Consider the following 23,346-nt stretch of genomic DNA (forward strand, 5'->3'; position numbering starts at 1 on the left):
TATTATTTAGTTTGACCCTTTGAAAATTCATTCTTATTATATCCAGTACTGTGGACAGAATGACTGTGTACCACTAGACTTAGCCATGTAACAATTACAGTCTGAAGGTGTGGACACACAGTGCGATTCACATTCAATTCCAATTTGACTATATAGTCAAAACCGAAGGTCAGAATCGCACCGTTTGCCCACACCATGAACGTTGAGCATGTCATGTAGAATCTATAGCAGTGCATTAATGGGGGGTAGCCGGAACACCCTAATATCAGTCCATTAATATTACCGCAGTCATGGTGAGATTCGTGTAGCCAAAATATACTGTACTTTAACTTACCTTCATGCCATCCAATCCTGTGGGACCAGGAGGACCCATGAGTCCTAGCTCCCCCTACAGGACAAAATATAGAAATGCGTTGTGTGATACACAAATTATATGCAACAATATTTTTGTATAATAATTGCATTGAGCAATATAGTAAGTATGCCTCTCCGGCATGTGTAGGCAACGGTCTAATTCACTCCCAGGGCTTTGGACGCCGGCCTTATAGGGTTAAAACACTCATTCATAACATTGCTTTATACAGGTGAACTACAAGTGCCAGCAGCCCTCCCCCGCATGCTGGGACTTGGTGAATCACAAGTCCCAGCATGCGGGGGCATTAATGGGCTTGCTGGGAAAAAAGATTGTTAAAATAAAAAGTACACACAGAGAAAAGTACAACTTTATTACACACACACACACACACCTCAATTTTACATCAATATACTTACAGAACCAGGGTCCAGCGCTGCCTCCCTCCTCCACAGCCAGCTCGCCCCGCACTGACAGCTACATGTGAGAGGGACACTGGTGCCTCCCCCTCCACTACCTGATAGTCAGTGGCGTAGCAACGTTTTGGGCGCCCCCCCGCCGTTAGGGGGGGCGCCCATACCAACCCCCCGCCGCCGCCCCGTCGAGCACCCCCCCCGTCGCCCCGCCACCTATGCTAACCCCCTCCCCCGCAGTTTTACCTATCGCGCTGGTCCCGGCAGCTCCGTCCGTTCATCTGCTGAGGACCACCACAAAATGGCCGCCCCCTTACAGCAGACAGTTTCAGAGAACAGTTTGCTATATGGGGGCGGCCATTTTGTTGTGGTCCTCATCAGAAGAACGGAGCCGCCGGGACCAGCAAGATACGTAAGTCTGCGGGGGATTGGGGGGGGGGTAACTATAGCACCGCAGCCCCCGGCGCCCCCACATGCACAGCACCCCCCGCGGTGGTGGGGGCTGCGGTGCTATAGTTACGCCCCTGCTGATAGTGGACCTCTGCTGCCTCTAACTCTGGCACCTCTGCCACTGCTGCATCTACCTCTGCACCTCTCATCACTGCTCTCTCCATTGTCTGCCCCTTACTTCCTATCAAAGCTCAAAATGGCCCCTGTGCCCCTTTTATATAGGGTCTGTGATGCATAATTTAGTGGACTTTGATGGCCCAATAACTAAGGAGGTTGTAAGGAGTGGCATCGTAGTGTAGTAAATCACATTCCTGTTGGTCACAAAATTGCACATGACCAGAGCTGGAAATCGCACTTTTTTAGCGTTTTAAATCGCCTCATATCGCACAATATCGCATTTTTTGTCCGTCAATTCACATTAAATTCACATTAAATATATGAATTCACAGCAAAAATGCGATATAGTGCGATTTTCACCATCGCATTTTTCAAAAAAAATCGCACTTCACTAAATATCGCCCCAAGTGTCTCGACTGAGAAAAAAATTCCCATAAAAAGTATAGACCGAGGCTATGTAAGTCAGTATAGACTGGGGATATTTAACCAACAAGCATTGCGGGCAGGAGGATGCTCTGTGGATCCTTAGATAAAGAAAGGTCCAACTTTGAATGTTCCTTCTCCCACCCTGAGGACCATAGAGATGATCTGGTAAGTGGGAAAATACTCTATGCTACATTTGCCTACTTATCTCAGGTGTCTGCTATGGTTGCCCTTAAATCCACGCGTTTCTCCTTAGGAGCTAGTGCATTTGCCCTACAGATTACAATCTTACTGTATGTAGTGTCCGCCACCAGTGGTGGCTCCTACCTCTGCAGAGGAGGGGGGCTGACGCGATGTGGCCCCCCTCCCTCCGCTGCCATCTCCACCACTGCTGCCGTTCTCCTGGTCCCGGTCCCCGCCGCTTCTGCTCCCGACCATTGGTCTTGGACCCCGCCGCGAGGCCAGCGCAGTAGCTTCTTCGGCGCTGCGTATATACGCTGGCCCCCAGCCTTTATGGGCTGCTTTTGCAGCAGCCCAATGAGGCAAATTCATGGTCCCGGGTCCGGTGCATGATCAGTATCGTCCTTGTACTGTGCATGAGTAAAACCCATTTTTTTATGGGCTGCTGCTTAGCAGCCCATATAGAGGCATCCCGGAGGGAGGGAATACCTTCCAATGGTACTGCCTTGGGTGACTGGTGGGTTGGACTTCCTCCCAGTCATAGTGAAGCCAGAGCAGTCTCACAGTGGTGGATTTCACCTGGAGGGGCTGCAGCCCTACAGCCCATAGGTAAAAACCGCCACTGTCCGCCACTATGCACCAGTTGGAACATTGCCGCGTAAAACAGCAGCCAATTTTAGCTGCAGTTTTTATGTGTGTCATTAATTTTACCTTTAATTACAAGGTGAGACAATTACAATGTTACTTCATCCGCCACAGGCCACAGTTTAAGGCCCAACACCTCTCCTCGGTTTGCCTTGTCTATGTCCTTACCCCATACATTCGCACAGCATAAATATTGTGATTCCGCAGCTGATGGAAGGATTGTACTGTACCTTTTTTCCGTCCATCCCATCCTTTCCTGGAGGCCCACGGAGACCTTTATCTCCCTTAATTCCTGGGATTCCCGCCAGACCGGGCGGTCCTGCCGGACAATCTCTGCACCCGTCCTGCACGATTAAACACAAATATTTCAACACAAATCCATATATGTATAATGCCTTTCTAATTGTGTTTCACAAATGGTATTATGGCTGTCTCCAAATACACAAGCCAGCCCTTGTCTAGATGTTACCCTCTGTACCTGAGAGGTGAACAATGTAATGGTGTGCTGCGCATCTATGTTAGTTTAGGGGCTTGCAGATAATTGGGGTCTCCTGATGATGGCCTGTAAGCTATAGTTACCCACAATAATGCTAAGAAAAGAGAAGAAGGTGGGCGGCAATGGGGGCGGGGAAATTGCATCATTAGGCCACGCCCCTATGCGCTGTAGCAGAAAATGAACTCTGCTTACCTCCCCATTCTTGGGGAGATATGCAGGAGGGGTGCGCACTCTTTTGGGGGTATGGGGACTACCTCAAAAGGGGGGAGCCTGTCACAGGATTTGAAAGAGTAGGCAAGCATACTGCAAACTTAAATGATTTAATGTGAAAAAAAATCCCCATGCTCTTATTGGCTAGACACAAACCGAGTTGCAGTACCAAAAAAAAAAATTTCTGCAGAAGATTCAAGGCAATTGGCTAGCGGGATATGCTGTATATCGTATATAGATTTACATAAATAGGTTTGTAAATTGCTATTTTCATCACGCAGGGTGGATTTAGTACCTGTATGACCTAATGGGGTGTACACACGTAGGGACGAGCGTTGTGAGCGACGCTGTGCAGCGATGTGTGCTGAGCGATCTGTCAGAGAAACTGCCACCGACACCGGCGATTATATATATATCCAGCATGCTGAATATTAATCGCCGGGAGATAGCGACCCGCGGGGCCACGCATCGCTACCGCTCTGCCCCTACACACACACACACACACCGATGTAGGGGCAATTTATTTTTTATAAAAGAGTAGATCTTGAGCAGATCGTATGGTTCAACAGGTCACGAGACCATCGTACGATCGTCTTACAATCTGCTCCCGATCTCAATCGTCCTGGTGTGTACCAAGCATTAATCGCTACGTGTGTAGGTCCCATTAGGGCCAGATGTACTAAAGCCTTGAAATGTGATAAAACGGAAAAAGATAAACTACCCACCAACCAGCTCATAACCATCATTTTTCAAACCCATCCTGTAACATGGCAGTTAAGAGCTGATTGGCTGGCACTTTATCACTCTCCATTGTATCACTTTTAGAGGCTTAGTACAGAAGTGACAGTTCCTCCAACACACTATGGGGGTGATTCTTGTTTACTTGCAATATAGCAAGTTCGGCCCCGTCACAATGTTTTGGGGACCGCGTATGTGCATTGTCCATTGTGCAGGCCCAGCGCCGTCGCTCTGCGTGGGACGTGATTAGGATCAGGTGGCCTTACACTTGATCAGCAGTCGGTAATGGACCTGGAACTGCATGGACTTAATTTCTCTGTATACAGCTAATAAAGCACAAACCTCACCTCCGTAATCTATGGCTCTGTGCTGGAGGACGGGGACAGAGCTGAACAGAGATTGATCGATGGAGGTGCCGTTAGTTCTGCGGACTCAGCAGGATTTGCTCTATTGCTCAGGGGTGAATTACAATGCGCTGAGGAGACTCACTGACTAAACGGCGCTGTCAGACATATTTGGGTAACGGATCCAACAGTTAACGAGTCTTATTCTGCGCTTTCGGCAGCTTGATTTAAGTACAGGTTTAGTACAGTTGTAATACTGCTAAGCAACACGATACAAAATAAATCCCACACTCACGAATCAGCTTTGTTAGCAAACCAAAAAAGAGCACAAAACCATGCTGTACTGCAGGCGGGGCAGATGTAACGTGTGCGGAGAGAGTTAAATTTGGGGTGAGTTATTTTGTTTCTGTGCAGAGGAAATACTGGCTGCTTTATTATTACGCTGCAATTTAGATTTCAGTTTCAAAACACCCCACCCAAATTTAACTCTCTGCACATTACATCTGCCCCACCTGCAGTGCACAGGTTACATCTGCCCCACAGTTGTGTGATTTTTGCTTTGCTAATTAACCTTTTTTCACATAATTTTCCTGTTACATTTTTGCTTATTTATAACAGTAGTTACATTAATAGCGCAGGTGGACACAGGGTGGCCTACAACTGTCATCATGCTGCGTTTCTTACCTACCTGCTGTAAAGGAAGATGGCGAATGTGATCATTCTTACCTTAAAGAGGTGTTGTAAGTCCCCTGGGGAGAGCACAGAGGCTTGACCCTGGAAAAGGTAAAATACAACACATAACACGTATCTTTACATTAATAGCACCTAGTGTATATAGCTGATATTATAGTATAAGTGGCTTCCTCCTGGAGTGGCAGCTTTTGGGGAGGGGGCGGTGGGGTGGGGGTGGGGGTGGGGGTGGGGGGGGGTAAATCATGAGTACAGTAAGCTTATACCACATACCAAGAAGATGCTGCATAATTAGATGTGGGTTACCGACATGGGGTGGGTGACAGGGCAACCACTTGGGGTTTAAAAACAAAGAAAGTACGGTCCTCTGGGTTTTGGGGTGCAACCTAGAGCCTGGAGGGGTGCCCAGCTAGCTGGCTGCAGTATATGCATTATATCATGATGTCACATGTTCCGAGGGGGCAGAACAGCCCCGCCTCTTGCCATAATAGGCTTTTTATTATTTAAAGCACCAGGCACATGCAGCCCTTGATTCAGCCCGAGGGTTACTGTATACTGTAGTTACACCAAATTAATTAATACAAATAGTCATTTACTAAGAATAACAGATTGATAAGTAGGATATTGTTACAATTTAAACATAGACTTACCGGTTCACCCGGAAGTCCTCTCTCTCCCGGATTTCCAGGAAAACCCTGGCGGCAAATTAAGAATAATTACATTAATGAAGACTTCAGATCACAGCGATTTCATTATTTATGGCATGTTTGATGTGAAAATTGCAGATATCCTTCTTAGTTTTAAAGAATTATCCCCACCAGGGAGTGAATGGGAAAACCACTTTCTTAAGTAAACTCAGACAGGAATGATTACGCTGAAGAACTCATTTATTTGTAGATATTTCTGCTTTTATTCCACCTAATTAGTGAAGTCAGTTTGTTTTTGCTCCGAGCATCGGATCTGAAGCCGCAGATAAAAGGGCGACTGACGAGGTAACGCAGAATGGTAACACTCTTGAAAAAGGTCTTCAGGCGACTGAATTTAGTGTTTCAGAAGACGTTCTATTTTCAGCGTTCATTAAAATGATTTTTTATCTCGCTGTTTGCAGAGAGGTTCAATGCGAGAAGCCGAGAGTACTTCTTCTATTGCTTAATAAATATTTCTATATAATTATTATTATGACATTTTAAGGCGCCACAAGTGGTACGCAGCGCCGTACATATAGCACACATAAGAACAGTACAGGGTACACAAATAAACAGCAGCAGAACTAAAACAGAGCACAAGTAACAAATAGCAGCTCAATTCGTAGTACACAATACAGCTGAGATGTAGGGAAGTGAGTAAGAAGAGATGTGGGGATAGATGGTAGGTGAGGAAGCGAGCTGAGATGTAGGGAAGAGAGTAAGAAGCGATGCGGGGATAGATGGTAGGTGAGTAAGTGAGCTGAGATGTAGGGAAGTGAGTAAGAAGAGATGTGGGGATAAATTGTAGGTGAGTAACAGAGCTGAGATGTAGGGAAGTGAGTAAGAAGAGATGCTGGGGTAGATGGTAGGTGAGTAAGAGAGCTGAGATGTATGGAAGTGAGTGAGAAGAGATGCTGGGATAGATGGTAGGTGAGTAACAGAGCTGAGATGTAGGGAAGTGAGTAAGAAGAGATGCTGGGATAGATGGTAGGTGAGTAAGAGAGCTGAGATGTATGGAAGTGAGTAAGAAGAGATGCTGGGATAGATGGTAGGTGAGTAACAGAGCTGAGATGTAGGGAAGTGAGTAAGAAGAGATGCTGGGATAGATGGTAGGTGAGTAACAGAGCTGAGATGTAGGGAAGTGAGTAAGAAGAGATGTGGGGATAGATGGTAGGTGAGTAAGAGAGCTGAGATGTAGGGAAGTGAGTAAGAAGAGATGTGGGGCTAGATGGTAGGTGAGTAAGAGAGCTGAGATGTAGGGAAGTGAGTAAGAAGAGATGCTGGGATAGATGGTAGGTGAGTAAGCGAACTGAGATGTAGGGAAGTGAGTAAGAAGAGATGTGGGGATAAATTGTAGGTGAGTAACAGAGCTGAGATGTAGGGAAGTGAGTGAGAAGAGATGCTGGGATAGATGGTAGGTGAGTAACAGAGCTGAGATGTAGGTAAGTGAGTAAAAAGAGATGCTGGGATAGATGGTAGGTGAGTAAGAGAGCTGAGATGTAGGGAAGTGAGTAAGAAGAGATGCTGAGATGATGAATGAAATACCGGTACACAGACAAGGAACCCACTAGAGCTGGGTACGCACCAGATGACTTTCTTACTGTTTTTGCTCATTCCGACGTGTCGGAACGACAAAATCAGAATGTCGTCCAGTGTGTATGCACTATCTGCTGATGATACACACACACACACACACGTGTCATCAATTAACTAATCCGTGGTCTGCACATGCAGGATGACGGGGGACATTGTTAGCACACAGACAATCTAGATGACGTAAATGGCTGTATGTAACCATAATCCGTCCAATCACACATCACATATTACTGTACAGAAATGATTGGCTCTCACCCACCCCTATACACAGGAACCCTAGACAACCAACAGTCTGGTTACTTACATCTTGTCCGGGGGGTCCCTGGGGACCTGGGAGGCCAGCCAGACCCCGAACACCCTGCAAATACAGGTAGAAAGATGTGTTAATTAAGGTGCCTTTAAATGCCAATTTTCTTAATTACAAGTGCATAAAAGAAAACCCAATAATCGGTCATACTAGAATCTTCAAAGTAACAATTACACCACTAATCAGAAGTATAGTACAATAGAGGTGCACCAGATGCCGCAATCACCTGCACTGTACAGCAGTGTACCAGGAACATCACATTACTGCTAGTGACCCCTACTCTAGTCCTGCCGACGTCACACTTGTTGATATGTGGATGGGCAGGTGCAGGCTGCACTGAGACAGATTTATTTAGCCTGGCCCATGTCACCTTGTCTATATGCAGCTGGCCTTTGACTTGGGTCACTTTAAAACCGACCCATGACTTGAGTCACTGTAGAACCAGCCCATGACTTGGGTCATTGCATAACTGGACCATAACTTGGATTACTGTAGAGCCGGCCCATGAACTGGATTAATGTTGAAGCTGCCCAAGACTTGGATTACTGTAGAACTGGCCAATGACTTGGGTCACTGTAGAACTTGCCCATGAGTTGGGTCACTGTAGAACTTGCCCATGAGTTGAGTCACTGTAGAACCAGCCCATGACTTGGGTCATTGCATAACTGGACCATAACTTGGGTTACTGTAGAACTAGCCCAAGACTTGGGTTACTGTAGAACCGGCCAATGACTTGGATCACTGTACAGCTGGTCCATGACTTTGGTTACTGTAGAACCAGCCCATGACTTGGGTCACAGTATAACTGGCCAATGACTTGGGTCACAGTATAACCGGCCCATGTCTTGGGTTACTGTAGAACCAGCCCATAACTTGGTTTACTGTAGAACTGGCCAATGACTTGGGTCACAGTATAACTGGCCCATGACTTGGGTTACTGTAGAACTGGTCAATGACTTGGGTCACAGTATAACCGGCCCATGAGTTGGGTTACTGTATAGCTGGCCCATGAGTTGGGTTACTGTAGAACCAGCCAATGACTTGGATTATTGTAGTACTGGATAATGACTTGGGTCACTGTATAGCTGGTCCATGACTTGGGTAACAATATAACTGGTCCATGACTTGGGTTACTGTAGAACCTGTCCAAGATTTGGGTTACTGTAAAAATGGCCAATGACTCGGCTCATACCTGGTAATGTCCACACCAGAAAGAAAGGAGTTATAGTATAATAAAGTAGTAGAAAGGGTGGTGGGCTATTTGGGAAAATGGTGACACGATAGTATTATCAGGCTGAGAAAAAAAAAATATTTTTCTGTTGTGGCCGGTCAGGGTGGGGATGGGGGGGTGGGTCTGGAGGGGGATGCAGGAGACTTGCCAGGATCCAAGAGGGTTGGCAAGTAGGCATTATAGTACACCTCCCAAAACTGCCTCTATCTGTACTGTTCATACAGTACATTTGCCATCTCACCTTTTGTGGGTGTGCGGTTACTCTGCCTTAGAGGTTAACACTAGACTTAGGGTACTACACCAAAACTACCCTGTGCTGTTATATTGTAACTACATACTGTATGTACAAAGTTGGGGCATTTTGCAGAAATTTAGTTTTACTACAGAACCGCCCATTGTACAGAGCTGGAAAGCTCCAGTGAAATAACCTTTTACTTTCACTTTTCTCTCACGTGGTACCATTATTGCTGGGAGTACTGAATATGAATGAAGCTGGGATGGCGATGGGCAGCTCATTCTGCTGTGTGGTCCGTTTGCAGTATGATTCAGGACAATCAAAAACAACAGGCAGGTGTGTGACGCTTTACGTCGGACTGCAGAACAGTTTATAAGGTTTTGCTTATCTCCAACTGTAAACTATGCGCGATGAGGATCTCATCACATTGGTACTGTGCCGTACATATTTCAGCTAGAAAATTAGGAAATACCTGTTCCCCTTTCTCTCCTTGAGGTCCCGCGGAGCCCTGCACACACAGAACAAAAACACTTATCAAACACATTCTGGTTCAGTAGGTGCAAGACGTAGACAAACGTTACAGCTAATATCGTAATACTAGCAGGTACCAATAACTTCTATATAAGAAACATGTTATATGACGGCCATTGTAGGGTACAGGTGTAGACATAATCCTGCACATCTGAATGCACAATTTCTATTTATTTGCTAAATCTAAAACAATAAAAAGTCGAATACAATTCTGTGGGCTGTGACGTTCCTTCCCTGTAAGTGTATAATGCTGGTTAAGGGTATTATTGTCCTTTGCCGTCTCTGCTGCGGGTTTGGATAATTTGGTCTACAGCAAGATGGTCGACAGTCGACATGAAAAAAGGTCTACAAAGGTCTAGGTCGACGTGGGAAAAGGTCGACATGGTTATAGGTCGGAAGGTCATTAGTTTGACAGGTCATTAGTTCGACAATGTCTAGGTCAACAGTTAAAAGGTCGACATTCACTGTTTTTTTACCTGACTGTCAACAGTCGACATGGACACAGTTTAAAGTGCACCGCATCCCCTCACTGTGCTCGCAATGTGTCGGGCACGGGGCCTCGTTACGCTCGGCACACTATTTTATTCTCCCACCATGCCCTAGTGGATGGTAGGGCATGAAATACCGCCTGTCGGCACATGTCGGCTCAAAAAACAGTGAAAACCCCATGTCGACCTATTGACTGTCGACCTAGACACTGTCGAACTAACGACCTGTCGAACTAATGACCTGTCGAACTAATGACCTTTCGCCCTAGAACTATGTTGACCTAGACCCATGTCAACCTTTTCCCATGTCAACCTAATGGTGTCGACCTAATGACTTTCGACCACCATGCTGTAGACCAAACAACCGCACCCCCTCTGCTGCTAGGATCTGCGCATTGGCGTCTCTGTAATGGGATCAGGGTGTGCCTACTGAATACATTACATTGTGGCTACCGCTGGCACCATATTCCCGGAGACATGCACCGTAGGGTCGAAGTCTACACTACCTATGGTATGACGTGATAAGAGACCGCAATCAGGTACCCTCCCTCTCATTGGATGCCCTGGATTTGAAGACCTTTAGCTAAATCCGGTCTTCCTTTTACTTGGCGATGTTCGGCGTTGGTGGTTGCCAAACAGAACCAAACCGTGATAGATCCAGCACCTGCGTTACCGACTGCAAGGCCTCCTTGTCTACAAACACTTCTCCAATTGTCTCCAACTATATCGGTAACAAGGTTTAGAACAGTGGCAATTCTATGCTAGAGCTATTAACACATCAATTTATGGCTTTCCCCAAAATATACATACGATATCCAGGTGGTGGGTATACAGGAGGTCAAAAGACCGACCGCGGCATCCCAATACAGAGAACCCCATCAGGAGCTCTGCAGGACTAGGGTTGCCTACTTTTAAAGTTTTCTCTCTGGGAGAAGCCCGGAGAGAAGACTGTCAGCAGCACTTCGGGGGCGGGGCCTGATGTAGACGTAATCAAGCCCCGCCCCAGTACAGCAAATCCTGCAATTTGCGGTTATTCAAGAAGGGGGTGGGGCTAAATGAAGCGATGTGTCACTTTAGCCCCGCCCCTGAGTAGCCATTAATCGCTGGCTGCTGGGGGGGGGGGGGTCACCAGTAACCGGGAGGTTTGCCTACCTTTCCAGGGGACTGGGAGGGGGAACCAATTTTCCAGAGCCTCCGGGAGGATAGGCAACCCTATGTAGGACCCTAACCCTCCTTTCAAGCAGCCTAACCCTTCCTGCTAGTGCCTACCCCTAACCCCATCACCTTGCTTCGGAAACCTAACTCTCCCGCCCCTTAACCTAATCACCTAGAATTGTTTAAGGCCTTATAAAAATAAGTTTTGTGGTTTAAAATGAATACTATTCTTGAAAGGTGCCGAAGCGTTTGTACATGCCGCATACACTCCTGTATTTTCTTGCAAGCTGTTAAATTAAGAAATGAAATAAATGCACACAAAACTGTGCAGAATGCGTCATATCCAAGAGGTTGTGCGAATTCGCAATTAAGCGCGTTATTAGTAAATAGGTCCCTAGCTCACGCCGATCATTCTAATCCAAAAATCATTATTTCTTAACATTTTACATTACTACGTAAAACAAGCAAAACACAATTAATATCAGATTCTGACACCGACTTACTGGAGAACCGTCAATGGCTATTCCTGTGGGTCCTCTGGCTCCAGGCTGGCCGGGGAGACCTGGAGAACCTCTGTCACCCTGAAATAAACAAGAGTCAGGTTACAGATCAATACCATGGTATCACCAAGGGCAGATACTTGTATGAGAGCGATGTGTACAGTATTACCCAATAGAATAATATGCTACAAAAGTGTCCTCATTGTCCACTAACAGTGAATGCATTTATTGCATTAGCTTAACCAGACCACCGACTGTTCGGATTTTGGCAGGACAGTCCCGTATTTCGGGGCGCAGTATAATGTGGTGTGTGTGTGAGAATGGGAGGTTACAGTTGGGAGGCCCCCACCTTGCTTAGCAGTACAGCGGTGAATAGATGTGCAAGGGAGAGTGAGACTGAGTGCATGCCAGCATTTCCCGTGAAACCATGCCTCTAGCCACAAGGTCCTGCCCCTTGCCATGAGGTCATGCCCCCTAGACACGAGGTCATGCTTTTTCAATTGGGGCTGGCACAGATAACTTTCTTTGTACCCAGGCAAAGTTGGGAGGTATGGTTAAACCAATATTCACAACACAATGCAATTCATATGAACTAGTGACATCACTTATGCATGAGATGCAAGTGATGTCACTAGCTCCTAGCAAAATGATACTTTTGGTTCATTGCATACAATTGTTGCATTGTATAGTAAGAGCTACTTCCAAAGACATTATCTCCATGGTAATATATTCCATAGATTATATATTATTGAGGAGGAGAATCATTGGCATAGTAGAATGCTTTACACACACTCACTCTAAGCCCACCCCTGAATTCCCATTGGCTAGTTTCCGAGAAGTCTGGGGATAGGCTCAAACGTCTGGGGATGTGTGAAGCATGCTGATTCCTGGGCGCCACATTACCGAGGCCTCTGGCGTAGATCGCGTCCTCTTTGTTCCATTGTAGGCATCCCGGGAATTAAACTAAAAAACCGGCATATGCGTACCCCTCGGACGGGACAAACCTAGAATGTTGACATTCACGGCTCCTTTCTCAAACTGGGGGATTGGCCATCCCCCAGCCAATCAAGCGCTTAGTTTCCCGGCGGCCACTCCTGGTTGTATATTCGTATACAACCCAGTATGAATTTCAACGGGTACGAACGCATATGTCATTGGAAAATCCGAATAAAAACAAAATACGTATTTTCGAGTCGTAAATGGCTGATCCCGTTCGTACCCGATATTATTAAAATACCCCCTGATAACGATAACGCTGGGGATCTAATAATGCATGGGTAACGGACCCATTACTGATGATGAATTTACATCTGCATTCTTCTAATCAGTCAGCACATGGTTATATACGCAGGCTGATAGGACAGCAATAATTGCAATAGGCTGACCCATTGTCTTAGAGGTCACTTTTGGTGCTACAATCCCTGCGATATCAGAGGTCAGTTGTTGATGTCAGCAGTGACATCACCATGTGCCTGGCTAGTTTAAATGTTTCCCTTTGGGGGTGGGGGGGGGGTTAGTTGCACCTTAATTACACCCAAAAGGTAATAATATTTTGCTGACATTTTTGTAATTACAACAGAGATGTCCATCACATACAGACGCCAAAACCACTTAAGATAATTTAGTTTTTTTATAACTAACTCATAGTGTTAAAGATATATGAGATTAGATTTGAGCACTCCGCTGTGATTCATTTAGACACATTTCGTCTCGCTCAGCTCAATGACTGGGGGAGCCTGGCAAACATCAGATTAGAGGGGAATTTCCCTGGATAAACTCCATAACAACCTTTTTGCCCTAATTCCAATCACGCATCACAGAGCTGGGACCTGCAGTAAATTACTATGGGCCTGAGTCCGTGTTCCACATTGGGTATAGGCACAAAATAGCACCATCTTACCGCAGCAGCCTTACCCATTGCTTTGGCAGTGATTCTGACGCTAACTTGACTTTGTTTTTTCAAAGTTTAAACAACAAACTAAATATAAAGATTTAAAAAGATGGGATCCGGTTGACTGGCAGACCATGTCTAGGACGCCAGTTAATAGGTCGACAAGATATGATCAACACATCAAAAGGTCAACATAAGCAATACAGATGGCTCATTAGAGTGGCTCCTGGCAATGCCACCGTGCGCCAGGAAGGGGGCGCTCACGCACGAGAAGAGCATGTTCCCCATTCTCCAAGAAGCCCTTTCCACATTCCCTGCCCATCTCCCCGCCTGTCTCCCTGAAGCAGAGACTGGTAGGGAAGCACACTGTCCCCGCTCCCTGCCTCCCAGCTGAGTGGGACGTACGAGCAAGTGAGACGCTCGCACTTCCCTGCCGTCCGCCAGAAACATCACCATGGCGAGCTGGCCGGATGGCTGAGACATGAAAAGTTTGACATCAATTTTTCACAATTTTCTTGTAACTCTTTAACACTTTGCCATCCACATGGATAAGGATTCTGCTGATTTTGTTAATGGGAATCCCCTCGGCCAATCAGAACTCAGTGGAATCACCGTCATTTACACAGAGGAGCAGCATGCATAAACACATGCTGCTCCTCAGTCTGACTGGTACTTGGATTTTTGTTTTTTTTAAACCTTTTGATGCCTACATGGACTAAAAAGGACCGATCTACACTGGATTTACATAAGTATATATATTTTTTACACAGGTAAAATGCTGGCAGGATGCTGAAAGTCACAGGGGCTCCGTAAGGGATCTAACCCTATCCTCCCACTCCCCTAACCCTCCTTTTCAGCAGCCTAATCCTAACCCACAGCACCTATGCACCCTATCCCTCCAAACTAGTTCCTATCTCTAATCCCCATGCCTTCATTTAATCCTTGCCCGTCTTGTAAATGCCTTACCCTAACACTCCCTCTCTGCAGCCTAATCCTAACCTTCCCCCCTGCCACAGCCTGAACCTAAATCCCCACATTAGTGCCTAAGTTTAACACCCCCTTCTCCGTTCACAATCTACTGCTCACTACAAACTAGGGTGGCCAATCCCAGGATGGGGATTGGCAGGGGATCCTGGGATTTGGGTTTAAAATTGCAAAGATTAGCCTGCGCATACACAAATCTAATGCCAGACAGCGCTGAGTATCCGCTCAGATGCTGCCCGGCTGCTCCTGACCCCGGCTGTGCGGCTTTTCAGCTGTGTGCAGCGTGAAGTGATATCAGAGGTCAACACTGCACAGCACCCTGCGACACTTCAGTGCCCGCCACGGCGCCACCACACCTTGCTGGCCCTCTCTGCACACCACCACAGCACAGTTCCTGCTGGACACAGCCTGTGAAAATCTAGAGCACAGCTTAAGTAGAATCATAGGTGATGGAAAGATGTGCACACAATCTGCATAAAACTCATTATCTCAAGGGATTGTACAATGGATTGTATGCAGATTGTGTGCACATCATGTGCACACAATTGTGCAGTGCGCGGTCCCACAGGATGGAGGATTGGTCCTCTGATCAGACGTGCTGCACGTCAGTTGGGATTGGGAGCCAATTGCATGTTCAACGGCTCATACAATTGGTGTCATTTGAGTGGCAATGTTCAGGCAGTGTAGGTGCATACAATTCATTGCGAGACGACCGGTCATATGCAGCAGCTGGATTGTATGACAGATTGTGAGTACGTGCTGTGTCCAAAAACCACCAAGGACTGCCGGGGAGTTGAAGGGAAAGTTGGACACGATCATGATAGTAAGCAGGTCTTTCCGTTGTATGGCCACCTTTAAACTGGTCCTGGAGAGGTGGTTGAACTCATTTCCCTCTGCAAACTTTATTGCTTTCCTGCTAGAATTACTGTGCAGTGCCAATGTGGAGGTTCTAACTGACTACTTCCAACTGAACATAACAGGTGGTGGAACCCCACTTTAACCCCTGGAACACACAGTGCATCACAGTTTGCTGTGTGTGGGTCTAGGTAGCCTCAGCCCAATCAGAGTACCTATGCTGACCCCTGTCCACTGCTGACACATGGCTACAATGGGCATATGAGTGTCAGAACTGAACCATGGAGCAATGGAAGATAGTAGTCTGATCTGATGAATCAACTCTTTGTTTATATCATGTGGCCCCCCCGTGGTGAATGTTTGTCCATTACACTGGGAGGAGACTTCTCTAGGAGGCACTTTGGGGAGAAGACAAGTCGGTAGAGGTTGTCTGATGCTTCCTGGCAATGGTTTTCCCTCAGTTGTCTCAGCAGGATTATGTGTCCGGCCACACTGCAAACATCGTTCAGGAATGCTTTGAGTAACATGACGAAAAGATGAAGGTGTTGACTTGGCCTCCAAGTTTCCAAATTATCAATCTGATGGAAAAGTTCCAGCCTTGTAGGCCCCACCTCATATCTTACAGGACTTAGAGGACCTGCTGCTAACACAGGATTGCCTACTTTTACAGTGTCCTCTCCGGGAGAAGCCCGGAGAGGAGACTTTTATCAGCACTTCGGGGGATGGGGACTGAAATCAATTTGCATAATTTTAGCCCCGCCTCCCCCTCGGAGACTTACGAATCACGTATTTAAACGACCCAACCGTGGGAAGGCGGGGGAGCCCTGCAGAATCCAGGAGGCTTGCCCACCTTTCCAATTTCCATGACCTTCCTGGCCATTACGGGAGGGCAGGCAACCCTGTGCTAACATCTTGGTGCCAGACACCATAGGACACCTTCAGGGGCCTTGTAGAACCCAAGCTTCGATGGGTCATAGCGATGTTGGTGGCCCAAGGGGTCTCAACACAGTATTAGGCAGGTGGCTTACTGTTAAGGCTGATCGGTGTATACTGTATGTATATGTAGATACATTCTTGATGACTGTGCCTTTATCTGCACTAAAGTTTTCGACGTTAAATTGTGTTAAACTTTGTTAGTACAATAATAATCCCTGAGGGTAGAAAATGAAGTAACGTTTTAATAAGCAAGTAACAGTAGAGAAGTGTGATAACCCATTGAAGCTCAGAGACGGTGGAACATTAACTATACACTGACGTGCGTCTTATCCTTCTATAATGAACATTAAGTCATTTCATGCAAATCTCTGCTCCTTCCCTAATGCCTTATTCTTCTAAATCAGTAAAGCTGGAGGAACCCACAGAAAGAGAAGGTTTCAGCAGCTTTGCTTCAATAAGATCAAAAACCATGTTTTAATTCAGACAGGAATATGGAAACTGGTCTTGAATCTTGACATGTTTTTTTTTTCTTAAGTTCTAATTTGTCATATTACTGTACTTTCTTCAAAATTTTAATTCCAGGCAGCGTTCCAGTTGGAAAGTACTGGGGGCAGCAGGAATGAGCTTGGTGAGGAAGGACGACTGCTACGGGTATGGGTACGCTTTCTGTAATATACCACAGTTCTGCAAGCTCAGTAGGCGGCCAATCATCCTTACCCCTGATGAAAGTATTGTCTTCAACCTGCACATACAGAGCAAGCTAAATAATCGTTAGATTTGGAATCCATTTCTCTATGGGAATTATATTTGTAATGGGAGAGAGCGCAAAACCAATGTCAATTAAAAAAAAGTTTGGTACTTATTTCCTAGCACGGCGCCCATCGCATAAGATTGTATGCCTTAATTAAGGCATACAATCTATACAATTGAAAAGATTTTTAATTGTATGTACAATATCGCAACTTATGGATCTCATCTTATGGATCTCATGGATCTTATGCATCCATAAGATCCATGAGATCCATAAGATGCCATAACATAAAAATCGTACTATCGGCACTAACACCTACCTGAAGCGTGGCGAACGCACGCGGACTACTTCACATGTATTCCACATCGCCACGCTTCGGGCTCGGTGGCTCGCTGCGCTCGCCACACTATATAAAATCAACTCCACGCCGACGTGGATAGTGGGGGTATGAAAAGGTCGGAGGACGCGTACCGCCGCCCCTCGCGGGCTCGCTGCGCTCGCCACGCTTTGGGTTGGCGTCAATAGTGGGGTGGCGTTAACAAAGGGGGGGCATTTCACCCATGAGGGGGGGTTAGCAATTAAAATTGGGGTTTTGGGGGCTTTTTACATTGGAATAAATGTAAAATTGGGTCTCGGGGACCATTTCACATTGATTCCAATGTAAAAATTTCGTCGATTGCATCACATGCATCTTATGCCGCACAAACACATAAGATGCATGCAACGCTTGCGATATCACCCCGACACATACAATCTAGATCGTGGGCGCCGTGCTAGGAAATAAGTACCAAAAGTTTTTTTTATTAACCATAGACGACAATCATAAGAAGCAATAAATATTGCTAATTAAAAAACCATAAGTTATTTTTGTATATCTCTATGGGAATTAGCTATTGGACATGACATGAGCGGTAAATACTGTGGGCCAGATGTATCAAGCTTCAAACGGTGATAAAATAGAGATTGATATACAGGTCCTAACTGTTTTTACAGGCTTGTTTTAAAAAAAATGACAGTTAGGGGCTGGTTGTTTATTACTCCCCACTTTATCACTTTTTGAGGCTTGATACATTTGACCCTGTTTAGGCTGCTGCTATAAGGATTTTAATACTATGGGCGAGATGTATTAAAATACATCACCGCCCCTCGCACCGATGTGCATCTCATATGTACTAATATCTGCGATCGACATTGCACTGCGGTGATGGAGGCCCCCGTGATACCTGTGAGGTGGTGTGCAGACCTCCGGCTGCATTGCTAGGGGGAGGAGGAGTTTACCTTCCGGGTCCAGGCTGGAGGAAGGTATGCCAGGGGGAGGGGGCTGGCATATGCAGTGGGCCGTCTCAGGCGGTGGGTTGTGGTGCCGGTGATAAGAAACCCATAGGATTCTATAAGGTATCGCCATCCAAAGGTGGCGGTACCCTGGGCAGCGAAAACGCAGCAACCGGGTCTTGTGGTAAACATGGGGGGGGGGGGGTGTTGCCGCACTTTTCCCTTAGTACATCCCGCTGTATGTGATTTAGATGGTAACATGCGTGATCAATAAACGCCTTTCTATGACATATTTCACATATTTGTATACATATTTTTATATCGTAATTTATGTGTGTTTTGTTACTTTAAATCTGCCCTGCAACTATCAGGCGTATAAAAGACTATGTAATCCTTTATCCGAGGACCGTTCTCTTTATCTTCTGACCTGCCAGGGGTTTCCTGCTCGTTGCAAGGAGTTACATGCTCATTACCAGGTATTTGTTGCTTGCAGGCGCACAAGCATTCCTGAAATATGGCAATTCCAGGTACACGCTGCACTCCACTGACAGATGCTAGGACCAGTAGGACCTCTACCATCTGTCTCCTCCAAGGCTGCGGCCATTTTTGGAGGACCATTTCCAGCAGATTTCCGGCGCCGGCTTCCCCCAGCAACCACATTGATACGCCACTGGCTGAGTGGTAACAGGGGCGGTAGAAGTGCTGCAGTGAGAATGGATTTCTATTCTGGGATAACTAGGAGTATAATTACTAAAGTAAGGCTTACTACAAGTGTAGAGGTTTCCCCTAGCAACCAGATTCTAGCATAACTGCACTATGGCGGCTGGTCGGCAGGGTCACATTTGGTGAGCGACGGGGGAGGACGTGTCTAGATGTTCCCATTACCGCTCACCCAGAAACAGACGTGAGACTGCGTTATTATTACACGACTTGCAAAATAATTGTTAAGAAATAATGAAATAACTCTGACATTTGCCTGAATAATACAAACACTTCATTTAATTGAGAGTCTGTAGCAATCTTTAGCCGGTGCACCCGGCACACGCAGATTGGAACCAGCGCGGCTCGGTGCGATGAACGAAATACCATTTTAATGAATGCTGCAGGGAGCAATTAGGGGAGAAAACAAATGTATTGTATCAAACTCTAATTACCCAAGTTTGTTTTCTACTCGTCCTTAATCCTTTCAGCAGAATAAATCATTCCCCAGGCTTTCTGTATATATCCCAAGTAGGGATGCCAATCCCGGGGTATTTTTCCAATCCTGGAATTCGGGATTGAAAAATGCCCGATCCCGGGATTCCTGGGATTGGCGTGCCTAATAAAAAAAAAAATGCCCCGCCATTACCTTTACGGCAGAGTGTGGGTTGGAGCAGTCAGGATCAGTGCGAGTTGCCAGGCGCTGGGTAGTTGGGAGCCGGACCGCCGACCTGCAGTGCGGCTGTGGGTGGGCAGAGCTTCTGCACGGCTGTTCGGCCTGCGCAGCGTGACAGTTAGCGCTGAAGGCCGAGCATCGGGACCAGCTCAAATGCTGCCCAGCATTAGACCAAATCCCAGGATCCCGCTGATCCCAATCCTGAGATTGGCCGCCCTAATCCCAAGTACAGGGCCGGTGCTACCTGCTTAGCAGAGCCATGCCACGCAGCGGCAATAGGTCACGCCCCTCCAAATTTTGGTTGCATGCTGGAGTGTCCCTCTTCCCTCCACTTCAATGTTGGGAGGTATGGTTATACCCCTTTCACACCGCCCACCCGGCAAATACCCCACATTTTTGAGTGTCAGCTATTCGGTGAGCTTAATTTATTCACAAGTCTGTGAGGTAAAGAGCTCGTTATTACAGCTTGGGAGCTGTCTGGATCTCTCTCAGCTGAATAATCACTTGAGCTGTTCATAGGGGATTCTCTCTAGCTCTGCCCTGCCAGTGATAGCTTCTAGTTCCTGAGTCCTAGATTCCTGTTCCTTTTGAAGGTAGCTGCTAGTTCCTGTTACCTGCTGGCCCTCTGTCAGGTTACTGCTCTGTTAGGATCTCACTAACCGTCTGCTGGTCATTAGTTTATTTCTTCCTGCATTCAGACCAGTGCAGCCTTTCTGGCCTTTGGCAGTTCCAGCCTGCTTACTTTCAGTAGCAGAATCCTGTCTGCCTGCTCCAGTCTGTCCCAGCCTGCTCTTTACCATCCTGAGCTGCTGGATGTTCCACGGTCCTGCTGTGCTTGGTCCAGGTCACGTAAGTGCTCCAGTGGAGCCTGGTTTTGTTCCTTGTTTATTTATAAAGTCCTGGCAAGCTGCCATTTTCCTTAGTTGTTCAGTATTGCCTGAAGTTCCTTTGGTCCAGCTCCTCCAGGTTTGGAGAGGCCCACGGTAGTGGGCATACCTTTGTTTTGCGGTACCGTGTGTTTGTGTACTTATTATTTACTTTGACGTGCTTTAGGTTGGAGGCACCCCAGTTCTGTCCGCGACTGGGTCACACTCCCCGTCATTGGCCTGGTGCTGTTAGGCAAGTTGTTTCCCCAGGCAGGCCCAGTAGATAGATTACCTTTTGATTGTACCTTTAGGGGGTCCCCGGTCCTCTCATAACACCTGGCTGCACCAGAGCTAGGGCGGGCTTAACTCGCCCTTTCAAACATTGCGGCTACAGGCAAAGCCTAGTATCTGCAGAAACCGGTCACTGTACTTTGGGGGTCAACAGAGTCAGCGTAGGGTCCCGCTGTGGCTGTCCTAAAACAGCAGTCCCGGCTGTGGGATCACACCCGAAACCATAACATAAAATGAAGGGGCAGACAGAGGAGGGTGACACAGAGGGGAGAGACAGGGGTCAAGGAGCGTTGAGCTGTGGATTAGGATGAGAGCTGGAAGTCTCTTATAAAGAATTGGAACTTAAGGATCGGTGTACTGTAGGTAGACACTTCTGTATAACTATACATAGCCAGAAAACAATACAACATATGTCACAATGTAATGCCTTTTTATACTTTATCAAGGTGTTTAAATGATAGATATAATCAGGACGAACTGTTCAGCCATGACCTGTGCCCCTGGATGATTTATATTATACTGGTAATTAAGAAATCCTAATTGTAATTTGAAGGATCAATACTTATAATAATGTAAATGTATCATTTTGAAGCGTCATATCTGATAGCTATTTCATGTAAAGATTTATTTTTTTAATTACTTGGAGCTTTAATGAGATCAGCTATTTCTGGTTATAATGTGAGGACACCTACTCTTTTATGTTTCCCCCATCACTAAAGGCCTCCACACACTAGACCGATTTTTTTTGCCGATTGTCTGATGCCGGGTACACACCAAAACGATTTGGGCACAATCCCATCAATCTGGATCCAATTCAGACCGATTGGATGCAGATTGGGTGCTGATTGGGTCAAAATAGTTTGGTTGGATCCGAATTGGATCCGATTCCAATCCTACCTGCTGCAGGTAGGATCTGTATAAGATCCATTCATCTGAATACAGATGGGATCGGATCGTATGCAAATCGTTTGCAAATCGTATGCAAATCAGATAACATGATTTGCATTTGATTTGCATACGATTTGTATTCAATCCAAATCGTTTTTGTGTGTACCCAGCATTTTTTCCGTCTTCTCTCCCCGTTATATTATGGTTCGGAACTTCACACTGAGATGGCAAATATTCTTTCTGGAAGCCTGAACTCAACCGACACTGGACAGTACACGGCTTTATAGTCTAAATTTTGTTTTAAGATCACACCATGGATAATATGTTATTGTATACTCCCCTATATGCTGACACCAATGGGTGAAAATGGAGATATTCCATATAAAACCACGGCACAGGGTGGAAAGCGCTAAGCATGAAGCAAAGGTCATCCCAACAAAACTGATGTGTTGGGAAACTATTTTCTTTTGCCAATATGTGACACCTCTGCATGGAATCTGCTGGAAAATATCCTTGCAAAAATGGCCACCACCTAGGAGGAGACAGATGCTAGAGTTTCTACTGGACCTCTAGCGTCCTCTAGCAGGGAAGCGCAGCGCGTATAGTGTTACCTGGAAGTTCTGGAAACCCTGGCTCGTCTGAGACCAAGAACCCCCTGGAACCAATGCGAAACCCCTGAGAATGAGTGAGAAACTCTAGGCAACGAGCATGAAACCCCTGACAACGAGCATGAAACCCCTGGCAAACAGTAATTAAGTAACAATTATAATGAATATATTAGGGGGTGGGGGGGGCATCATTTTTTTATTTTGGAAGGGAGCACAACATTTCTAGTGGACTGATGGCTTGATGGGCTGGATGAAGGCCTAGCTGAGCAGTTGTGCCTCCCAACGTTCTGCTCAGCCGGGATGCCAGGATGGAGAAGTAGTTCGTAGCCACGCCCCCTTGCCACCCGCCCACTTTTCCAGTGCAGCACAAATGTGGGGCTGATTCCTACCCCCCGTCCATGATCAGGGGCCCGAGTCCTGCCCAGATCTATGCATTATTAGCATCTTGAGGTTTTCTTGAGTAAGAGAACTTTGAACATCTCACTGTACTGGACTTACCTTTGCGCCATTTTGTCCTAGTGGTCCCGGAGGTCCGCGCTCTCCCTACAGAATACAGAAATGACAAGTATTAGCTATAAGAAGGTTCTTGTGGGAGTTGTATCAAACATTCAAAAGAGACATGGGGCAGATGTCGGGGTGATTCCAGAGAAGGGAGGACGTACGTGCAGCCCCCTATTCTCTGAAAGACATAGAATCTGGGATTATGCGCAAGACTCTGGGAGCATGGGGCCTAAATCAGCGAGACTCTTTAAGCAGAGGTCGTTCGCGGCTTGGCGAGCCCTGAAACGCCGCCCACCCGAAAGTCTGCCCCCCCTCACCCCAATCACAACCAAATCCCCTCA

The 23,346-nt window shown here is 46.4% G+C and overlaps 1 protein-coding gene across 1 annotated transcript in view; it reads right to left on the minus strand.

Annotated features, from left to right (window-relative positions):
* COL22A1 (collagen type XXII alpha 1 chain) overlaps window positions 1-23,346 on the minus strand; it is a 276,007-nt gene that overhangs the window by 36,927 nt on the left and 215,734 nt on the right. Inside the window, exons 40-47 of the mRNA XM_083144895.1 lie at window positions 23,003-23,047; window positions 11,791-11,868; window positions 9,586-9,621; window positions 7,645-7,698; window positions 5,709-5,753; window positions 5,095-5,142; window positions 2,811-2,924; window positions 335-388 (exon numbers count right to left, since the gene is read on the minus strand). Of these exons, the coding sequence (XP_083001021.1) occupies window positions 335-388; window positions 2,811-2,924; window positions 5,095-5,142; window positions 5,709-5,753; window positions 7,645-7,698; window positions 9,586-9,621; window positions 11,791-11,868; window positions 23,003-23,047 (474 nt within the window). The remainder of the gene's footprint in view (window positions 1-334; window positions 389-2,810; window positions 2,925-5,094; window positions 5,143-5,708; window positions 5,754-7,644; window positions 7,699-9,585; window positions 9,622-11,790; window positions 11,869-23,002; window positions 23,048-23,346) is intronic.

The sequence above is a fragment of the Crinia signifera genome, chromosome 5, assembly GCF_055691185.1.
Source record: "Crinia signifera chromosome 5, ASM5569118v1, whole genome shotgun sequence".
NCBI classification, from domain to species: Eukaryota; Metazoa; Chordata; class Amphibia; order Anura; family Myobatrachidae; genus Crinia; species Crinia signifera.